Source organism: Aptenodytes patagonicus, chromosome 2 (genome assembly GCF_965638725.1).
Source record: "Aptenodytes patagonicus chromosome 2, bAptPat1.pri.cur, whole genome shotgun sequence".
Lineage (NCBI taxonomy): Eukaryota > Metazoa > Chordata > Aves > Sphenisciformes > Spheniscidae > Aptenodytes > Aptenodytes patagonicus.
The window spans coordinates 154,841,843-154,862,224 of NC_134950.1; the positions used below are offsets into that span (position 1 = coordinate 154,841,843).

At 47.2% G+C, this 20,382-nt stretch overlaps 1 protein-coding gene across 2 annotated transcripts in view; it reads left to right on the forward strand.

The window, feature by feature from the left end:
* Positions 1-1,640: 1,640 nt before the first annotated feature.
* The window catches only part of JCAD (junctional cadherin 5 associated), a 66,976-nt gene continuing 48,234 nt past the window's right edge, over positions 1,641-20,382 (forward strand). For both annotated transcript variants that reach the window (XM_076331782.1, XM_076331780.1), the window contains exon 1: positions 1,641-1,776. In XM_076331782.1, coding sequence (XP_076187897.1) covers positions 1,739-1,776 — 38 coding nt within the window. In that variant the 5' untranslated portion in view covers positions 1,641-1,738. The remainder of the gene's footprint in view (positions 1,777-20,382) is intronic.

Sequence of the window (20,382 nt, forward strand, 5' to 3'; positions counted from 1 at the left end):
AGAAGTTGGTTGATGGGCCAGAGGCATGCTGATGGGAGGTTTGGGGACGTTTTGCTTCTAGCTCAGGTGCACATCCCTGCCCGTGGCACAGATGCTTGGGATCCCAGATGCCTACCCTGCAAAAACCCAAGCTCAGGTGAGCGAGGCTGAGCCAAGTATTGGGGGGGAGCTCAGAGAGCTCAGCTGAGCTCTGGGAAGCAGGCTTACATCTCTGGAGATGCCCTAGTCTGTTCTGGGAACTTGCGGGCTGAGCTGGGCGACAGGCTCTTAACCACTGCTGGTTATTAAAGATACCAGACCTGTACATCAGAGTGAGCTCTCCTGCAGCCACCGGTACCTGGGTGACCCAACAAGCTGACACCCCATGCTCCCGGCCAGCGCCCCAAGAGCAGGGCGCTGGCTGTGACTCCCCAGCTAGCTGCCAGCTCCTGCCGACGGACGGGAGCCAGCTGAGCTGCCGCTGGATGCTCCGCTGCCTCCCTCCTGTCCAGCGTGGGCAGCGCTGCCGGACGGCGTTATCCTCCATGCCGGGGCGGGAGGTCCGCCCACGGTTTTCAGAGGGGATGATTACATCTGCAAAGCACTTGGGAATGCTTTGGGATGAAGAGCGTTATGTAAGTGTAAGATAATGATATTTATAGAGCCAGGTTTTATTCAAAATGGAATTAAACTTGTGTTCCTGAAGCCTCTGCTGTCAAAGACAAATTGGAATTTATCCCCTTTCCTCTAGTGTTTTGCATCCAAATTGTTTTCCTCAGTTCAGCCCAAAGTTTAAGAATGCATTTTATTTACAAATCATACCTCTCAGAAAGTTAATAGATCTCTTTTCCATCAGCTGTGAGGTGGCCCTGGAAGCCTGGACTGTAGCCATGCTTTGCAACCATGGCAGCTGTGGCACCAAAGTGTCATAAACCGGGAAATGAAGGCAGAGTTTGAGCTGGATTGAACAACAAAAAACCCAAACCAGTGTCCTGGGCACAATATTTTGCTTGCATTTAACAATCTCCGTAGCAATCCACGAGCTGCAGGGAGGGTATCAAGCTTACATCCCTGTTGGAGGTGGCACTTGTTCAGTGGGCTAATGTCTGTTCTCCCGCAGAACTACAGACCTCGTGACTTTTTGAAATATTGCCTTATTACCTTAAAGAGCTTTATTTGCTCTTCTGAAATATTAGATTCAAATCCCTCATATCTGTACTTTTTACAAGCCATGAAAACCCAAATTGCTGGGATGCCTGCTGAAATCTATGCTAACAGGTGTTAGGAATATTGTTTTATGAGGTACGGCACCTTACGTAGGTTAGTTTGCACAGTTCATCTGCTGCCCCTCACTTGTCGTAGTATCTAGCTGAAATTCCACACATGCCTTTTATTTAGGAAAGAACACAAAAGTATGTTATCTTATTCCTCTGGAATTCTCCACAGTTATTTAGCATGTTAGTTTAAGCATAATTGGTTAGTGGGCTCTTGAAATTTATATCTTAGCAGTACTTATTTACATCAGGCTTAAAGTAGTTCGTTTCAGTTGAGGTAAATGTGAAGCATTAGATTGCAAACGTACCTAATCCATCTCTCCTCCCCCATGACTAGAAATCCTGTGGTTAAAATAACACAGCCTCTATTCAGAGCACAAACTTAGAGCTGCTAGTGGGAGCAGGCTTGGGATTTAGACAACTCTCAGCAGATGAGTCTGTTCAAGGGTCTTTCTCGGGTTTGTTTTTCATCCTACTTCTGATCCATGAGAGGAAACCAGGCTCTCTCCTCTGGGCACACAAGGTAAAGATTTTCTGCATTCTGTATATGGTTGCATGTGCTTGTAAAGGAGAGTATAAATGTGATTGCAAAAATGCTGTTGCAAATGCAATTGTAAAAATGTTGTTGCTTATAGAGCAAGAAGCATTTGGCAAATGGCTTCACAATCTTTAACTGTTAATCTGGTTTTGTGGCTATTTCCATACGACAGTGAAATGATGAAATTATAACCTTGCACAGAGAAGCAAGCAGCAGTGATTCTCCATCACACGTTAGAGAGAATGAGCATTTAGGCAATGTAGGAAATAACAAACCCAGGTACTATTGCATTCAAGCCAGACAAAAGCAAAACTGGCATTTTGTTGGCTGTCAGGTATAGTCCCTCCTGGGTTTGTCCAGCTACTGTAATCCCCCTGCGGAAGGCTGAGGCTGTGCCGGAGGATGGCACTGAGTCTGTTTACAGAGTATATGCTAATGCTGTTCCAGCGTGACTCTTACAGTAACGGTGGAGCGGTGCTTTCAGAAATGTTTGGATGTGGCGTGCCAGATAATTAACTGCCTTTATTTGCTCTTATTGCTTTCCAAGTCACAGGGGATGGAGGAAAGCATCATCTTTTCCTTGAATCCTTATTTTATTTGAAATCCAGGAAGCAAGCGTGATGTCTGTGCTAATGCCTGTGGAACTGTACTCCCAGTACCGGAGTCTGTTAACTCTCCCAGCCCCAATGCTCTCACTTCTCCCTGTGCTCTGATTCATGGGAGGATCCCAAGTACCAAATCAGTCCTCCTGCACCATGGTGTTCAAACACAGCAGGTCACACTGCTGGATAATACAGAAACACCATTACTGAGATTTTTGCTTAATTTAAAAAAATGCTGCCCCTCCCTGCCCCGAGGCATGGGGCAGTGTGTGTGTGTTGGGGGGGCACTTATACCTTCCCTCTGTCAAGGTAGCACTGAACAAATGCTGCTCCAGGTGCTACCTTGCCAGTGCTGGAGAAAGCCTTGTCTCCCATCCAGAGATGCTCCCTTTCCTCTTCCCCTTCTTTCCACTCCCCCTTCCCTTCCCTTCCCTGAGTGAGACAGGACGGTTTCACAGTGTCCTGCCTGCAATAACTGGCATCCCCTGGTCCCTGCTGTCCCACAGCCGTGTCACCCCAGCAGCACACACTCCACTCTGCTCCTCTGGAGAAAAAAGGAGGACCCTGCTTAGCACGGTAAGTCCCGTGCAGCACAGAGCTGCTGTGCTGTGGGGAAGCCTCTCGGCTGGCAAAGGTGCCCTCATCCCTTGAGCCAACAATGCTGCTTTGTCCCGGTGGAAGAAGTGCAGCTTTATCACTTGGGTGCCCGGCGCAGGGAGGGGCAAGCAGGGCTATAAAGAATACAAACACACAGCTTTTCATGATACTCATGTACAGCACGCCGTGGCAGAGAGGCGGCTCGGAGGAGAAAGAATATGCGCAGAACAAAGAAATGCGGTCAGGCAGCAACTATAAAATTTCAATATAGAAAGTGGAGCTGATGTCATTTTAACATCCCAAGCAGTGCCAAGAATTCTAAGCTCCGTATCAAGATTCAGTGCAAATCCCCCACATACTCACAATTTGTTCTTGTGGAAAAATGAACTTTTATGGAAAATATGCATGGGAACCTGCCAGAGGAGTGTGTTGCTTTATTTCTTTTATTAATTTTGAATACATTAGTTCAGAGAGCAGTCCCATTTTAGCATCAGCTGCCTCTATCCAAGAAGCCGAAGCTCAAATGCAAATACTGGAGGCGAGGGAACTGTGGTTTTTTTGTACGACCAGTTGTTAGATGGGAAGAACTGTTTAAGTAGGAAGAGGTGTGGGAAGGCTCAGTGGGATGACTGAGCTAAAGCTTTTTTACTGGTGACATATCTGAATCGTGATAAGACGCACCTGAATGGAACAGCATCATCAGCTATTATAACTTTGAATGTGTCAAAGGTGGGATTGCAAGCAGCTCCTGTGATTAAGGTTACTCATATGTGTCCTGCTATAAGACCGCATTCACAGTTGCTTATAACTTTGCCAGACTTGAACCGTTTAGACTGAGTTCTTCCAACTTGATTGTCTGCCTTGGGCTAAGTTCTTTTCTGGAAAATTTCAGCCAAAACTGTCCAGCCATTTCCAAGAATGAGCATAGGGAAAAACGCATTGTTGTCCAACTGGAAAAAAAAGAAAGGAAGAAACAGGAGGGGGGAACCTGGTGATCCTTTCCTTGGATAGTTCTTATCCCTCTGTGCTTTGGAGTAAAGATCTGAAATTTGGCACCTTTGTGTTAGGACTGCGATTTTTTTTTTTTTACTTTGTAAATCTCCTCCAATTTGGCTTAGTGATAGCCTTTGAAGGGAAAAAATAGCAACTTACTAGGGACATACTTGGGCCAAGTAGTCAAAATCTGCTGAGATTCTTTCCCACGTGAGCGAGCTGAGCCCAGGATCCTGGCAGCTCCCAGTGCCGACCCCAATGCTCCTGTGCACCCAGTCGGTGCTACCAAGTTCCTGCTGCTCCTGCTGCCTCCCCACAGCTCTGCAGGGACCAGGCTACCCGTGTCCCCTCTCTGCAGCCCAAGAGCCATCCCTAGCTCTAGGAGCAGGATGAAGCTGGACTCTCCCCGTAATGCTGCTCAGGGCAGAGGGGTTGGGCAATGGAAAGGCAGGCAGGGAACAACACTCTTTTTTTGACACCTTCCCCGCACAGCCATGAGGCAGCCAGGGACCCTGGGGATGCTGGGCTAAGGGAAGGTCTGGTACTGGGATGCTAAAGCTGAAGGATGGCATGGGACTGAGATGGGGAGTACATGGTACAAGTGAGGAGTCAGGGGCTCAGGGGGCTCAGGAGCAGGGCAGGGAGGTGTGTGTCAAGGTGTGAGCCATAGGGACAGTCTGGACATGCCAGAGCCTGACATGAAACCTGAACTGCCCCATCCATGGTCCCTTTTTGGGAATGTGAGTGCTGCCTTGCAGAACTGGCTTCAGTCCCGCTCTCCCTGCAGGCTCTTTTGTGCCAGGTCTCGCTGAGGCTTTTCCCCAGTCTGCAGTCAGTAGCTGTGGGGTGTGCCCCCCTGTCTGCACATGCCATAAGACCCTGGTACTGAATACTCCCTCCCTGGGATGGGAGTTGATGGGGGCTCTGCCTCGAGCATGTCCAGTGCCACCTGATGCTGAACACTCTTGCACAGCCCCAGCCCCAGCTATGTCTGTTGGTCACCCCTTGGTCTCAGCTCATGACCTTGAAGCACTGGGCTGTGGGACCCATGAAGCCTGCAAAGGTGGATGTGGGCATGGGTCTTGCTGCAGGGAAGGCCCACCGCTGTGGTGGGGGACAGCTGGGATGGGTGGCCAAGCTGATAAACTGGTGCCTGATGCGATCAAGCTGGTTGCTTGCATGCATGTCTCTTCCCTCCGTTTCCATTTTGTTCAAGTGGCTAAAGCGCCACCACACCCCTGACAGAGGTACCAAAGCTCAGAGACACTTGTGAAGCACCCAGATACTATAGGGAGGTGTGCCACTGAAATTTTCCCAGTGTTGGGAAAATCAGTAATTTTTATTCAGAGGAGGACTTGGGTAGCAAATAAAGCCTAGGACCACACTGAGAAATAAGGAAAAAACAAAATTCTGTAGAACAACTTCTCCAGTGAGAGAGTGGAGAAGTGGCATCCTGTGCCATGGGATAAAGCTGAGACCTCTGGCAAAATGCTGTGTGATCATCTAATTAACAAGTGTATCATAACACATAGCACAAGGGAGGCCTAATTCTGGCATCTCTTGCCTCATGGGTTTTTCAGTCTTAAACAGTATTCTTATAGCCTATTTTTGTATGCAATACATATGCAGCATTTGCAGACAGATGGTGAAATCTCAGTGTTTCCATTTTGCCACTTGACATGATTTCCACATTGAAAGGTAGCTTGTTTCCTCTCCTGCTGGAGTGGCAGGGAGAGGTGGTTTCCTTCACTTCTATGGCTATGGTTACAGAGCATCCTGTACAGCCTCTCCTTCCACAAAGCCAGGCAGTGAAGTTTCATCGTCTTCATCAGCTCCCGGGAGTCCCATGCACACACCAGGACTCAGCTGTACGAGATGGTGTAGAAACAAAGACCAGAAAAACAGGAGCTGACAATGTGAGAAGACCAGAGCTGCCTACAGTCAGCTACTGAGAGATGAAGGAGTTCTAAGAAGCTGTGAGACGGTGTTGGCCAGCATGGCAGGCGGTGCTTGCTGCAAACCAACAGCCTCGCCTTTGTCAAGGGTGTCACAAGAAGGAGTTTTCAGCAGGGATTTGCAGGAGAACTGAAACAGAAAAGGAAAAGGAGTGGTGGATGTTTACAGGCTTCTGCTCCAAGTGTCATGGAAGAAAACAAGAAAGTGCTTGTTTGGACACTGTGGCAAACAGTGCCCTAAACTTTGATGCTGGATAAGAGCAGGTGGGTGGAGTGGAGACTGACAGTCAAAGGACTAGAGGTGCTTATTGGGGATGTCCTTGTGGAAGCTGTCACAAAAGAAATAAATCCATGAAGCTGTTGCTGTTACAACTTTGATGTGATGATTAGAAGTGGGGAGCAACATCATGAATGAAGCAGTCAGGTCTATGCATAAGGTTTCTTGCACAGCTCTGGAAGAGCTGCCACCTCCTAATCTGCAACCCTGGCTGGTCCAGCCAGCTCCTTTCACTGCACACAGCCCAGGGAAATAGTGAGGTCACCTCATGAGTGCTAATCCAAAACCTTCATTGCTTGATGAATTGCTTGACCTACTTGAGACTCAGACCCGGCTCCTATCCCACCTCTATTTCCAGATAGCTACTGGCTATATCCCATCATGCTTTTCCTACAGTTTTGGTCTGAATTAAACCAGTATGTGTGACATGACCAGTTCAACAATCACAACACTGTGCCTTGGGACTTAGCCTTTGCTGGAAACTAAAGTACATGCATTTAATTCTGCCGTTCCTCGCTGAACAAAATGGGGCTTTTGTGTAATTCCTATTTCTCATTTGTTTCCAAATAGTCATGAATCATGAACTATTTTGTCTTGGAAATTAATGCTTTTTTCCCCAATGATCTGCTTTGACCTACTCTGCAGACCCCCGTGTCTCCACAGATTGTGTTGGCCAGGTCTTTGGTTCATGCCAGCGTCTTGGGTTCCTGAAGGTGGTTGTACAGTAACATTGAGATCCCCAGATCCCGTGGCTGGAGAGAACCAGATTGATCCCAGCCCTGAGAGAAGCTTGCTACCTTTCTGCAGTTGCACGCCAGATATAAATTTGTCTTCATGTTATTCTGCTGTCCAGTGACATGGGATAGGGTGAAACATCAAAGAAATTTGTTCATGAATGGGTGCGCAGATTTCGTCTCCTACCAAGATACAGCCCTGGCTGAGTACTCTTGTAGCAACCATCTTGATAATCCACACAGTGTTATCCTATATAAATCATGTCCTACTTCATACAGGGGATCTGCCATGTCTTCAGATGCATCCATGAAATATGTGTCACCTGGGCTGCATGATCTTTACAGAATCCTCCAATTTCAGGGACACTTTGGAAAAGTGGTCTATTTGGTGCTTTATTGGCTTGTGACTTAAATTCAGAAGGGGAGTGAATACACAGTTATATCAGAAAAGAAAAACTCATTTCTGATAAGGCAAAGGCCTTACCTTTTTCAAAAGAAGGAGACTAGCACAGGGTGAGGAGGATGAACATTTCAGTCTTTTGTACTGGTGAAGACCATTTGGGAAACCTGACATAAATTCAGGTTTCCCACCCTAAGGCAAGTGTCATGGGTTCCCCTAAGTCCTTTTCTATCAATTAATTTATTAATTGATAAATTGATACTTGTGAAACCCATAGTCCAAATCTATGTATGAGACTTATGACATACACAGGTTTCTAATAACCTCAAACTCACTGAGGGTTTTTTAACTGCTTATGGCCTTTTAGCTTGTTTTCACTTTTATTTAGATATCTCGTCCCTCAGCAGTGAATTTCTCTTGTTTTCTCTTCTTTTCTGCTACTACTGGTTGGATGTTTATGCCCTTGGCATTTTCTACCTGCAGGGCAGAAAGCACCTCCTTGTATCAAACCTCTGACAGCGGACGGCGTTGAGCTTTGGCTGTGCTGAGCTCACTGCACAAGGTGACTCCAGCTCTGTAGCCAGAACACAATAAACTCTCACCCGAGTTCCCATCCCTGAGCCTCAACCAAATCAAGCAGGGTTTTAAAGTGAACCGTGTCGCAATGTGCAGCCCTCTAGTACCAAGGCTGTGATCGTGTGTCTGTCAAAGACTGGCCATCACACGTAACGGGTCATGCATGGTCAGCCATACCCACCTTTGTCCCCTTCTCCTTGGGCACACAGTCCTGCTGTTGCATGTCGGGTCACTAACCGCCAGGCAGGGTGTCACCTGCAGAGCTAAACCCCGCACTTACTTCTATCCCCAGCCATCTCATTGGACAAAACACCAACGGGGCTTGCAGAATGGCTTTCTTGCACAGCGCATCCACTGCTGGGACTGCCAGGGTTTGTACCACTGCTGCACTTTGGTGCTAGACAGAAATGGTGTTGTCAATAACCTATCTCGGAGAAACAGAATCAAATGAAATTGCTTTCTCCTCCTCCGCTGCCTTTGTTCATAACGGTTTGCTTTGGCCTCTTGCATATATGTAATCAAATGCTGCTGCTTTCCACATGCTACAGCTTGCTGTGTTTAAATTGAGAGGAATCTCCCTTAAATATTTATTTAAACAATAATATCCCTTGAGCTCTTTATAAATTGCTGTACAAGATTGCCTTTCATAAAAGACCCCAACCTTTTTTTTTTAAATTTATTTGAACTGCTTTCCTGCCTCACCGCCGTGCTGTGGGCCAGCACCTCCTTCTGCCAGGGTTGCAGATCCCACAGCTCAGAAAGCCAGTGCCTGCTCCACAGAGCTTACAGACCCAGCCCTCAAATCACGCCAGCAGCTCCCAGAGTCGCAGGGCAGAGTTTCAGCAGTCATATTGTTTCTGTCCCAGGAACCCAACAACCCTGTAACTTCCAGGAATAGGCTCCTTTCAGATGCAGGAAAGCTGCTCTGAGAGACATCTCTTCCTACTGGTACCCACACACAATGGCTGAGGCTGGAAACACAGGAATGCCAACCCTCTGCAGCTCTCACCAGCCAGGGGGGTGGACCTGAGGCTGCGGACACCTTTCAATAGTATTTAAATTATAACTTCAGAACCTGCAGTTCTGGGCATTTTCTGAGCAAAAGACCTTCAAGACACATAAAACACACTCTGTACTGTTCAGCTGGAGTCCACAAATCTAAGAAGGACTCACCATCCAAAATAAAAAGATTTTTATATTGTACATAAAAGAGAGGATTCAAACGCTTCGCTTAGCAGCCATTTGTTTGTATTTAATTTTAGCTAAAGGTGGACTTTCACCAAAGTGTTGGTTGTATTAATGTTATCTGTTAAAAAGTTTGCCTGAAATTATCAGTGTTTAAGAGTAAGTGGTGGAGAGCTACAGTCCTTCTTCTGCATTTCTAATTCCACATTCTTCTAGCATCTTGGGGAATCAGATATTGGCAAAATCTGCATAGTCAACATGGTTTTGGGTAGAAATTGGATTACTCACCAGCTAAAGTAAGTGCAAGGAGATAATTCATTATGCTGTTCCTTAGCTATAATTGAGGCTCATCTCCCCATTCTAGGCTCTGTGTGGGTTTAATCATGGGAGCTGAACAGGGGACAAGTACCAGAGCTTCTCTGAATCATTTTTATTCTTGTCCCAGTTCTTTATCATTAATTACATCAAAGCATATTTCCATGGAGACAGAGAGTAGTGCCATCAGCCTGCTGTCCCTCAGGTCCCCCTGAAACCTTCACTTGCTTTGCTAAAGTGCAGTGCGTCTCAGGAGGGTCCCTTGGGAGGAAGAGGCAGGCTGCATTTTGCTCAAGATCCTTCTTGTTCTAAGTGCAAATTTCAACAGACTAAATGAACAGATATATCCTTTTGAGAGCGAATGCTATTGGTGAAGCTGGGGGATCAATTAGCCTTTTCTGGTGGCTGAAGCTGATTGCAGAAACAGTTTTGAACATCAGGAGGGCATTGAGTATTACTTTCCTCCCATGGTGAATGCAGTATGTGGAAAGTCTGCCTCAGACATCCTTTTCCTTTTTCCAGTCTGAACTGGAAAGATCTCCTTGTACTTTTCTCTCCATCAGACAAGGCCATTGTCAGCAACATGGATGTAGTATCACAGTTCGATAATTTCAAATCAATTCTTCATTACTTTGCTCTCTTCAGAGGAAGCACATTTTTCTCTGCGTGGGTATGTGGAGCCTTTATCCAGCTCACATCCACCCAGCCATCTTGTGTCAGTGTTAGGGTCAATTCCCTCCTTTTAATTTCCTCCCATTCTTTATTCACAGCATCTGGCGTAGACCTTTGACGGTGAATGTGTCTGAAAGAGTATTTCCAGAATAAAGTTCTTAAACCTTTTTTTTTTAATTTCTTGCCTGTATTAGTCAATCTGAACAGATGCTTAGTAGCAAGAAAGGGCTCTTTCTTCCTCTCCTTCCAAGCTTTTGCCTTTCAGCCGTAGCTCTTGCATAGCTCCTGCATTATACATGGCTGCACTGGGCCCAGCGTTTCCATTTCATGGGAACTTCTGAGAGTCATACCCTTGTCCTTGTACACAATCAGGTCAGAAAGTCAAATTGCAGAAAATTTGAGGGAGCTGCATGGTCCTGAGAATGTTGTTTCAGACATGTCCAGGTCACTTAATTCTAGAAACAAAACATTTTGATGGTTCAGAACTGAAACAACTTGTTTCCAGTTTGAACTGAACCAAAACCTCTGACTTCCTCTCAGTTTGACATTAGTCCATGCCCTCTCTTTTCTGCTCCGGTGTCTCATGGGGGCTTGTGCTTATCTACAGTAGCTATGGCTTACCCAGCTGGGCTGCATGCACCCATACAGCAATCACACTTCTGTGTCACTCCACTGGAGGTGGGAACACCTCTTCCACCAAGGAATAGGCTTTTCCTGTCATACTGCACATCTGTAATGGAAGGTATTCACCCAGAAAAAGGACTTTGGTGATGTGACCCAAAGCACTGCAGCAGAAATCCCATCTCCTCCTGGAAGCCCCTGGAGACCTGAGGTAAGGCACTGAAAAATGCAAGACTGAGGAAACCCACCCATGTCCCATGACCTGAAGCTGTGCCAGAAGAAGCAAACCCATCCATGTACCATGACCTGAAGCTATGCCAGAAGAAGCAAGCCCACTCATTTCACTGTACTCTTGCAGGGGCTGGAGCTGCCTCCTGGACATGGCGAGACTCACTTCCCAACCTCCACCCTCCTAGATTTGGAGAAGGGGCTTGAAGTGCGATGCCCCACATCCACGCTGGCTGTCCTACCCACAAAACCAGCCATTTCCTTCTGCCCAGTAAGTGCTGGAGGGCTGTGGACAACATAGGCACAGGGCAAGAGCAGAGCTGGGCACTGTGACCGCTGTACTGGGCACCCCTGCAGAGGTCCCTGATGTTTGCATGGCCAAGGTCTGCTCAAAGAAGCATTGTTTTAATTAGGCCATGTTTGTGTGGCTTTATGAGCACTGAAACAGCATGAGTCCAAATGATTAACTGTTGTTATTTACCAGGTATAATACTCCCCAGTCCTGGGGCTGAACTCTCCAAACCGAAGCCCAGTATATACAATCAGTCTTGCCTCTCTCCAAACAGCGCCCAGCATCAATCATGGCACTGTAAATTGTTTATGCAAAACTGCAGACATCATAACTTATTAAATAACTCTCTTGTCAGTCAGATAAGTAAATATTTCGAAAGACTGTGAACACCACGGCAAGCTCCAACTGCCCAGACCAGCTCCAAATGGATCCAAGTTAACAGGGGACCAGATTTGCCTTGCCTTTGATGTCCCTGCTCCAAATTGGGTTGAGAAGGGATCTGAAAACAAGCCTCCCTAAGGGAAGCTAATGCAGTTTTAAAGATGCTCAACTTTCTGTAGAGATAACAGGAGGAAGAAAACCAGGGAAAGTGTTTGCAAAGAAACTATCTTCCTGAAGCTGTAAATGTGAACTTTTGGGAGTCAGAGCCTCCCCCTCCTTCTCCACGTCCTCCTCACTTAACCCAGACAAATGAGGTGGATGCCAGCAAACCTCAGCTGCAGAAAGGATGGAGCGTTCACTCCTTGGGCCATAGCTGGGGACTGCAGTGGTGGGTCTCTCAACTGTTGGTGAAATGGATGGTGGTCGCACCTTTACACAACTGCCTCGCGGTGCAGGCAGCAGTCCCATGGGCTTTGCACGAGAGGAAGGGAAAGGCGTTGGCATCAACTCCCACACCTCTATTGCCTGCCTGTGGTAAGTCACCGTGCTTTTGAAAACACACCATTTCACAGCTAACTGCTTCTGAAACATTCAGCTCTCTGTTTGGTTTAGGATGTTGTTTTATGAGATATTTCTTTCCAATAATTTCCAACAATTATTTGGGATCTTTTACCTTTTGAGTTCACTGAGTTGTACCAGTTCACCTCCTTTTCAAAAGGGATCATGTTACAGGCAGGAACGCGGAGTTGAAAGGGCCTGAGCCTTTGCAACAGGAATTTGTTTTGGAAGCAAACGAGTCGGAAGGAGAGGAAATGGGCAGCCCACCAAGGGCTTCGGCAGGATTATCCCACCCTTTCAGCAAGCCATAGCCAGGGCAACCCGTGGGCTGGGGCTGAGCCTCCTTCCAGGGGAGGCAGGGACAGACAGACCACTCTTACCAGCAGTTTTATACAGCACAGGATCTGGTCCTGTTGTTTGAAACCTCATCTGAAAAATCCCCTCGGGCACAGATCTCATTAATGTGGTAGTCACCATGAGTGTGGAAACTTTCGCGTTGGTGCAGCTGGCTGCGTGCTGCTGCCGTTGGGTTGCTGGGGTGCTGAGGAGGGCAGTCCTCCACGCAGAATGCCATCGAAGGCCATGCACAAAGTTTGTTATCAGCTGAAAACTCATTGACTTGAGGCTAACCTGATGCTGAGTCATTGGTTCAACTGCATGTTTGGCATTTACTTGTTTGGTACCTGACTGGGACCTCCTTTCATGCAATTCCTTTAATAAGATTTTAATTCTTTGTCTTTTGAGTTACTTCAATACCTCCTGTTGCTGGTGCATCTGGGTAGTTTTCTTAAAATATATGTTTCCGTGCACTGTGTGTATTACTTATTTAATGTCAGAGGCATGTGTGAGTCTGTCCATGTTTGCAAGAAGGCAGGGTTTTCATCCCAGGACTAAATCAAATACTGCCAAGACAGCACAGTACAGACATAAATAAAACATAGGTTGTAGAGACAAACTCAGTGGTTCTCATCTCCTTAAATATCTGCTCATGTTTGTGCACAGCCATACTTACTGGCACTCCTGCCTCAATGTATTCAGTATAAACTGATGACTGATTGAGAAAACAAGTTTAAAAAAAGAGTAATTTCTTACTGTGGTAGCACAAGTGGGTAGATGCAGAGGGGAGATGGGAAAAGGGTGCAGAAGTAACACTGACCCGGTGGTGCACACGCCAATGTGAAATGCAGTCAATACAGTCAATATGTTCATGTCCCACAGGTGCAGAGAGGTTTCACACATTGGAGTAAATGTTTCCTAATTCCTAGACACACGATAGAAAAGGACAGAGCACAGAAGGAAACATATTTAGGGAACCTGCCAGAAAGAAAGGTGCTATTTTTTAGAAGAGAGCTGGAAACACTCGAGCTCTGGATCCAGATCCAGATCCAGCCTCCAGCCATGGATACTAACCTGCACTGATGCAGACATCACCTAAGTGCCACCACTCTTATGGGCTACATACCTGTACTGCATTGCTTATGTGGTTGTCAGTGAATGGGGTGTCCCAGTGTGCTGTATGAACCTGTGGACATTACAGGGGGAATATCCTCCCACCACCCGGAGCCCCGAAGCCCCAGGACTCCCATACTGTGCAGGACCCCGCAGCTCACGTAGCCCATCACTGTCATGTCCCCTCTCCCATGCTGGGGGAAGGGGTGATCCATCTTTTCCATCAACCACTGCCTGCCCCTGGATGCATACCCTGCTGGCTTCTTTCTGAGTAGGCGATGTGTTGGTAACTATGCTGCTTAGAGGCTTTTTTGTAAGCTAAAGGTACAATGCAGCTGTGTCTGTGTTAGTGTTCCTATTGACCAGCACCTACAATGGGAAGTTTGCAGTGGGGGTAGATTTGCCCTTAACTAAGTGCATTTCTTTTCTTATCTTCATTGCAACATGTCACTGGTTTTTCGTCCATTAGTGATTTTTTTTTTCCCCTCTTAACATTGTCTCTGATTTCTGTGTCATGAGGGGGAGTATTGTCAGATCGCATTCTCATGATGGGAGAGGCAGAAAATCCGTTCTGTATATCATGTGCCCTTGGCTCCCAACACCACAAAGGATTTCTTCAAGCCCTGCTCATTATCTCGTTTTATACTTTAAAAGAAAAGCTAAAATGCTGGTGACAAATGGCCTCGTTTATCACATTTAATTGACTGACTGTTCTTTTAAGCCTCTGAAATACATACTTTGGGCCAAAGCACTGGAAAAAGAACATGCCATTTACCCTGGTCTGCTGCCAGGTCACATTAAAAAATGTTCAGGAGGTGTTTGCTAGACCAGTACATGGAGCACGCTTTCTCCAGCAGTGTGTGTCCAGCTGTATGATGTGTTGCTCTTTGAAAAGGAGATTGAGCAATTGCATCAGAGGTACTTTTTATCCTTTTCTAATTGCACTAACAACTTTACTAGAAACTTGTGCGTGTGCAGCACAAGGTCTGTGCCCTCTGCAGAGGGTTAGGCCTTGGCAAAAGGTGCAAGGGTCCATGAAGTAGAAACATAGCTGTTCTGGAGGTGGCCAGCCATAGGCACAGCTCTTACCACTGTGAGGTTGCTAATACTTATTACAGTAGCAGAACCGAGTTGCATGCACCAAAAGGTAGGCACCTTGCTCCTAACCCGTGCTTTCCAGTCCCTCACATGTTTTGCCCTGCCGCAGCAGAGCTTCTGCCCCTTTTGAAGCCCTGTCTGTGCCAGCCCGTGCGTGGCCTTGTGGGACCCCAAGTTTGGGCTCTACAACGGTTTCCCACAGCAGGGCCCATGTTCCAAGTGACTTCTCTCCCCTCTCTCTACTCGGTACGGTGTGGCGCAGCCTGCAGCTCCCACAGCCCCCACCCTGCGGGTGCTACCTGCTGTGCCACCCCAGGCTTTGCCTGAGGTGTAATTGGGTGCACTCTCACCCCAGCACCCTTTCCTCCTGGTTTCTACCAACCCTGATGGTGTCATCCCTTTCATGAGCAAGCAGCAGAAATGGGGTTGGAGTGAAGCTGTTATGGGAAGGGTGAAGCTGTTACAAAGTTGTATGTGGAAGGTGTCAATACTTCCCTGTTGACTAGGGGAGTGCCTTGAATGGGACCCTGGGGGTCTCCCTTCATCCCAGAACTAACCAACATTTTCATTGACAGCTTGGTCAATGGAAAAATAGCGCAACGTGTTTGTTGCAGCTATGGCGGGAGTTGCGCTGGCTGTAGGTTGCAGGAATGACAAACTGGAGGTAGGGATTGAAAAGCCCTAAGATGCAGTTTGGGAGGGATGAATGCACACCTCTCCCCTGTGTCCCTGAGCCAGGCTGGGGCTGACTGCCTGGGCCGCTGGTCAGCTCTGAGGATCTGCAGGTTGTGATGGGTCACGGGCTGACTCAGTACCTATAACGTCATACTGTTGCAAAAAAAACCAACCAACTCCATTGTGGAGCACATAAATAGCACAGCATGCAAGACATCTCCCTTCCCTCTGTTCAGCTCCCCCTGTTAGTGTGAGACTTCACCTAGAGATTTTTTTATGGATGGGAATGCTATTCCTCAAGAAAGGTGTATACAGGTATGTGCAGAAAGGTAGGCTAAAGAAACTGGGTTTGATTAAAGAACAGATGTCTGAACGGAGAAATAATGGCTTTCAGGCACATAAGGGCTTGAGCAAAAAGAAACTAAACTGCTCTCTGTCCCTGCTGTAGATAGCAGCCACATGCTAAAATTTCAATGAGGGTGTGTACTGGGTCTGGCTGGGAGGGAGTTAAGAAAGATTTAAGACAGATTTAAGAAATGTTCCTAACAGTAAGAGTAGTAAAACACTGAAATACTTTGTCTTGAGAGACTGTGGAGGTTCTGTTATTGGAAGTTTTTAAGAACAGGTTATCCAGACATCTGTAAGGACTGACCTAGGCATGGGGTGGAGGGATGGACCAGAGCCAGCCTGAGTCCCCGGGGACCCTTCTGCATGACGTTTTCATCATATTAATGTGAACACATGAGACTCCTCTTATAAAGTACTAAAAACATCACCCTGGTTTCTAAACAGCCCCCAGAAAAGGTTTCAGTCTCGACCGAGCCCGTCTCCAGTTTGAAGATGGAAACCTTTTGACTCCTTTCCCCATCCCACCCTCAGACAAACCTGCTGCAAAGGGGCCACTGAACCCCAAAGTCACAGAAATCTTCTCCCCGCTCCTGTCTTCTGCTGGCCTGGAAGCCCAGAGCTGGAAAGGGCAGCAGCAGGACCCTTGCCCTGGAAGAGACGGTCCCACATTCCTGCTCCTCCCCACGGCAGCACACACAGAGCACCCCGGAGCACATGCAGGGCACCCCAAAACCCAGCACCACCCCCCACAGCAGCTCGCCCCTGGGAGACCCCATCCCTTCTCAGCCCCAGCCACCCCACGCTGGCCACTGGGGGACTCGGCATCGCATCCGAAGTAAAAGATTGACACAAATCCCGCTGTCCTGATTAGCAGCCCATCTAATCCCCATGATGTCAGCAAGGTTTTGCGTGGCAGGATTTGCCCAGTGCCATCGTATGGACACTGCTGAAGAGCTTTGGGTTTTATTCCCCTGCCTTCTGGCCGGTGGCGGGCAGGAGGAGGCTGCAGGTGTAAGCCTGCAGTAGGAGCCTGCACTGGGGTTTTAGCCACCCAGCAAAATTCACTGCTAAGTTTTGTTTATCTCGGTGGGAGAATGGGACAGAAAGGTGTTTCCTGAAGAATGCAGAGAAATCCCACCGTGCAGTTCCTCTTTAACTGCACAGCATAGATATATATACGGATTTGATTATAGCTATGTGTATAAATATATATATTGCAATTATACTGCTTTCATGCTTCCTACAAGCACAGTTTCTGGGGCTAAGACAAGGTACACGTGTGGCAGGGGGAGGAAAGGGAGAGATGGAAGGAGAAGAAACTGCCGCCGGACACAGCAGCTCTCCTCTAACCCCCATTTTTTACACTGATGGAATGCACCCGGCAACTGTTTCTACTATTTAAGGAAAAAGGTTCCTATACAAAATCCTGTGGTTTTGAAGTGATCCTTTTATAGGCATAAAGAGATTTTTCCACATCCCTCTATTTGATTTCTTTTTTTACTCAGACCTGGCTACTCAAATAGATATTTGCAGAATATCAGGCACTGGAATCAGACACTTAATTCCTATTCTTGGTACTGGAGATCAAATATCCCACCAGTTTACCACATAAAGCCACAGGGATGCAAACTGAAGTCAGTTTAGCTGTAGGGCAGTGCAAGAGAGAGTTGAATTTGGTCCTGTACCCATCCTGAGGGATTTTGACCTGGCAATGCCCCATCACAGAATTGAACGTGCTGTATGTTCTACAGCGGGTTCGCCATAGTCACAGCTCTCTCTAATGAGTTGTTTACTCTCATGCTTCTCAACAGTGGTGAATATTAATGGCATTTGTAATCTCCTCGATTTGGAATAAGATTAACTGTATGTAAACCTTGAGTTAGTAACACAGGGTTTTAGGGTGTGTATCCTAAAGAGCAGTTGAATGCAATGCACAACCTGCACCTGGAGCAGGGACCTGAACACTCATCTCTCCTGTCCCAGAACTGGGAGATGTGGCATTCACATCTGTTCGGGCCCAGAAAACGGTGAGCACATCCCGCATTCTGGACAGCGAGTTGCCAGCAGCGATGTGGGATGGGGAGGTATGTGGGGTGCCTGGGCTGCGATTGCGGGTGCTTGTGCGGGAAGACTCGGCCATTGCATGTGGGGTCTCAGGTGGGAGACATCCAGCCCGAGGGCAGATGCTGAGCTGCTTGGCTCAGACAAAATGCTGGGATGTGAGGAAGCAAAGCAAACCTTAGGGATTTACAAGGAAGCCCACAGACACCTGAGAGCTCCCTGAGTCCCTCTTCAGGCACCAATGGCCTTGGGGGCATCCAGGCACAAGTACTAAGCTGGGGACCTGAAAGCAGTGTTACACAGCTTAGTGCTTTGTAAGGACCAACACAATCTTTAATTTATTACTCCAGACTACACAGTCATATACTGTGCTGGAGGTAGCTTCTCTGCACAAAATTATGAAACAAGGGATTTACAGAGCCCCAGTAGCCGCTCAGAGCCAGATGTCTATTATCTCATCGCATACATATGCTGCGCAAAGATGCCGGCGCTAATACTTTCCTTCACTACCGCGGAGACATGCCTGGTACCACCAGTTTGCACCGACATAAATAACAACCTGTCCAAGCATCTCCCCTACAAGTGCTGGGGGAAGGGGGAAGGACATATGTTCCAGATGGAAATACAACCGGGGGTTGTGCCCTCGGTGGCTTCGAGTTATATAATTTTATCTCAATGCGACCTGAGTGGGAGTGATTCCTCCACAAACTGCATCGTATGTGGCTGCTCACACACTTACTTTTTTATGAAAGTAGGGGGACTGGTAATAGGGACGGTGACAAAACTACCAAAAAGCAGCTGAGACTCCCAATACATGGTAAAAAAAATTAACCTGCTACGTGGTTCCCCCTTGACAGATGAGGCATGTTCATTTATTCCTGCTTTAAAGTGATGTAAATCTCTGACTTCAGAAGAATAAATCCTGATTTACTCCCATACTGAATGAGTGGAAAATGTTGAAGTTGGATTTTGGATCAGTGGTACAGGTCTCAACTCTCCAGGCTTTGAGGACTCTCAACTTGAAATCATCTTTTAACTGCATACGAGGCCACCATAGAAAATTATGTGATCCAGATATGCTTCCAGCTCATGTAGAAGGAATGATTAAGGCCAGACTGAAGATATATTGACAGAATGGGGATGGAAAACTAAGTGATGCCTGCCCACAGAGGGACAAACTCACAGCGCTCTCCCAAATTGTGGGTGGTCTCTTGTGCATCGCTCTAGTCAATGAGAACATTACACTCATACATGCAAACCTAATTTGAAAAACCATTATTTAAACTGAACAATGAATGTATTGTAACTTCATCATTCACACACACTGAGCCTCAGCCCTCCGTTCTTCTCCAGTACATAGTAGCCTCTTCAAAATCCTGCAGTTTGATTTAAAAAAAAGAATGCTGTGGGTGTAAAGTTAGCATAGAAGTACGCAGACCACTGATGACTCTGTTTTCATCTGCACAGAGCATAAGGCGACCAGATGATTTATTTTTATTGGCACTGCAGGCAGATAAGCTTCCACTATTATGAAGGAGAGAAGTGCGGGTTGGCCCAGGCTGTCAGTCAGAGCACGCCCAGCAGAAAGACTACAAAACCCAGCTCAGTAATTACATCCTCCTCAAGGACGTATTGCTGAGGAAGGCCAGGATCTCTGCTCGTCCCATTGCACTTGGAAATAACCAGGACTGCTCCTAGTCAACGAAGGACTTGGGCTGCTGTTGATTTCTGTAAATGTTGTGGCATGTCATGGGGCATCACAGCTACGCTACAACTGAATCAAAAATGTCCAATTTGAAATAAGAACTAGACACTGAGGCTGAAAAATAGAAATCCTCTATAAAGGTGCTGAGACCTGGTGCCGCAAACCCCCTTCCCAGCCTTTGGCAGGGTGAGGGCAAGAGCAAGAAGGAGCATCTCTGCCTGGAGAGCTGCATCCCAGGGAGGCTCACCAGCTTCTCCCCCTCTCACAGGCAGGCTCAGCTCCATGTGGCCCACCCAGTGCCTGTCAAACCTGTTCGCAACCTCCCTCCCCAGCAGCCTGTCCCGCCACCCCCCTCGACTGCCTCATTGCTGCACTTCGTCTCCTGCCTCCCACTTCGTCTCCTGCCTCCCACAGGCAGGGAGGGCAGCCTGTGATTATTCTCATTTTTCCCCTGCAACCACTTCAGCAGGGCTTTCCGGTATACAGAGCTCACCAGAACAAATCTTTTCCCTTTGGTTGTTGCTCTCCTGGCTCCTACAAAAAAACATTTTGTGGTCACCTGGACTTCGGCATTAAGGGAACAAAATTTTGATGGATATTCCCACTCTTGCCGGGTTGTGGCTAATTTATCCAGATCCTACGCTTTCCTTGAAGGAGACCTTGATTATCATGCAAATTACATTTTTACCCTGTTCCTCTGAGATCTCAAGTGGGAAATGAATTCTTTTTGGATTAAAGATTGCTAGAGGACTCTAGCAAGTAAAAGGACCATGAATACAAATGGATGATCAGGGATGAACATCAAATGATATTAACAGCACTGCAGAATTGCTCCATAGCTTTAAATTTCAGTGTTGCGGGTCTGTGTG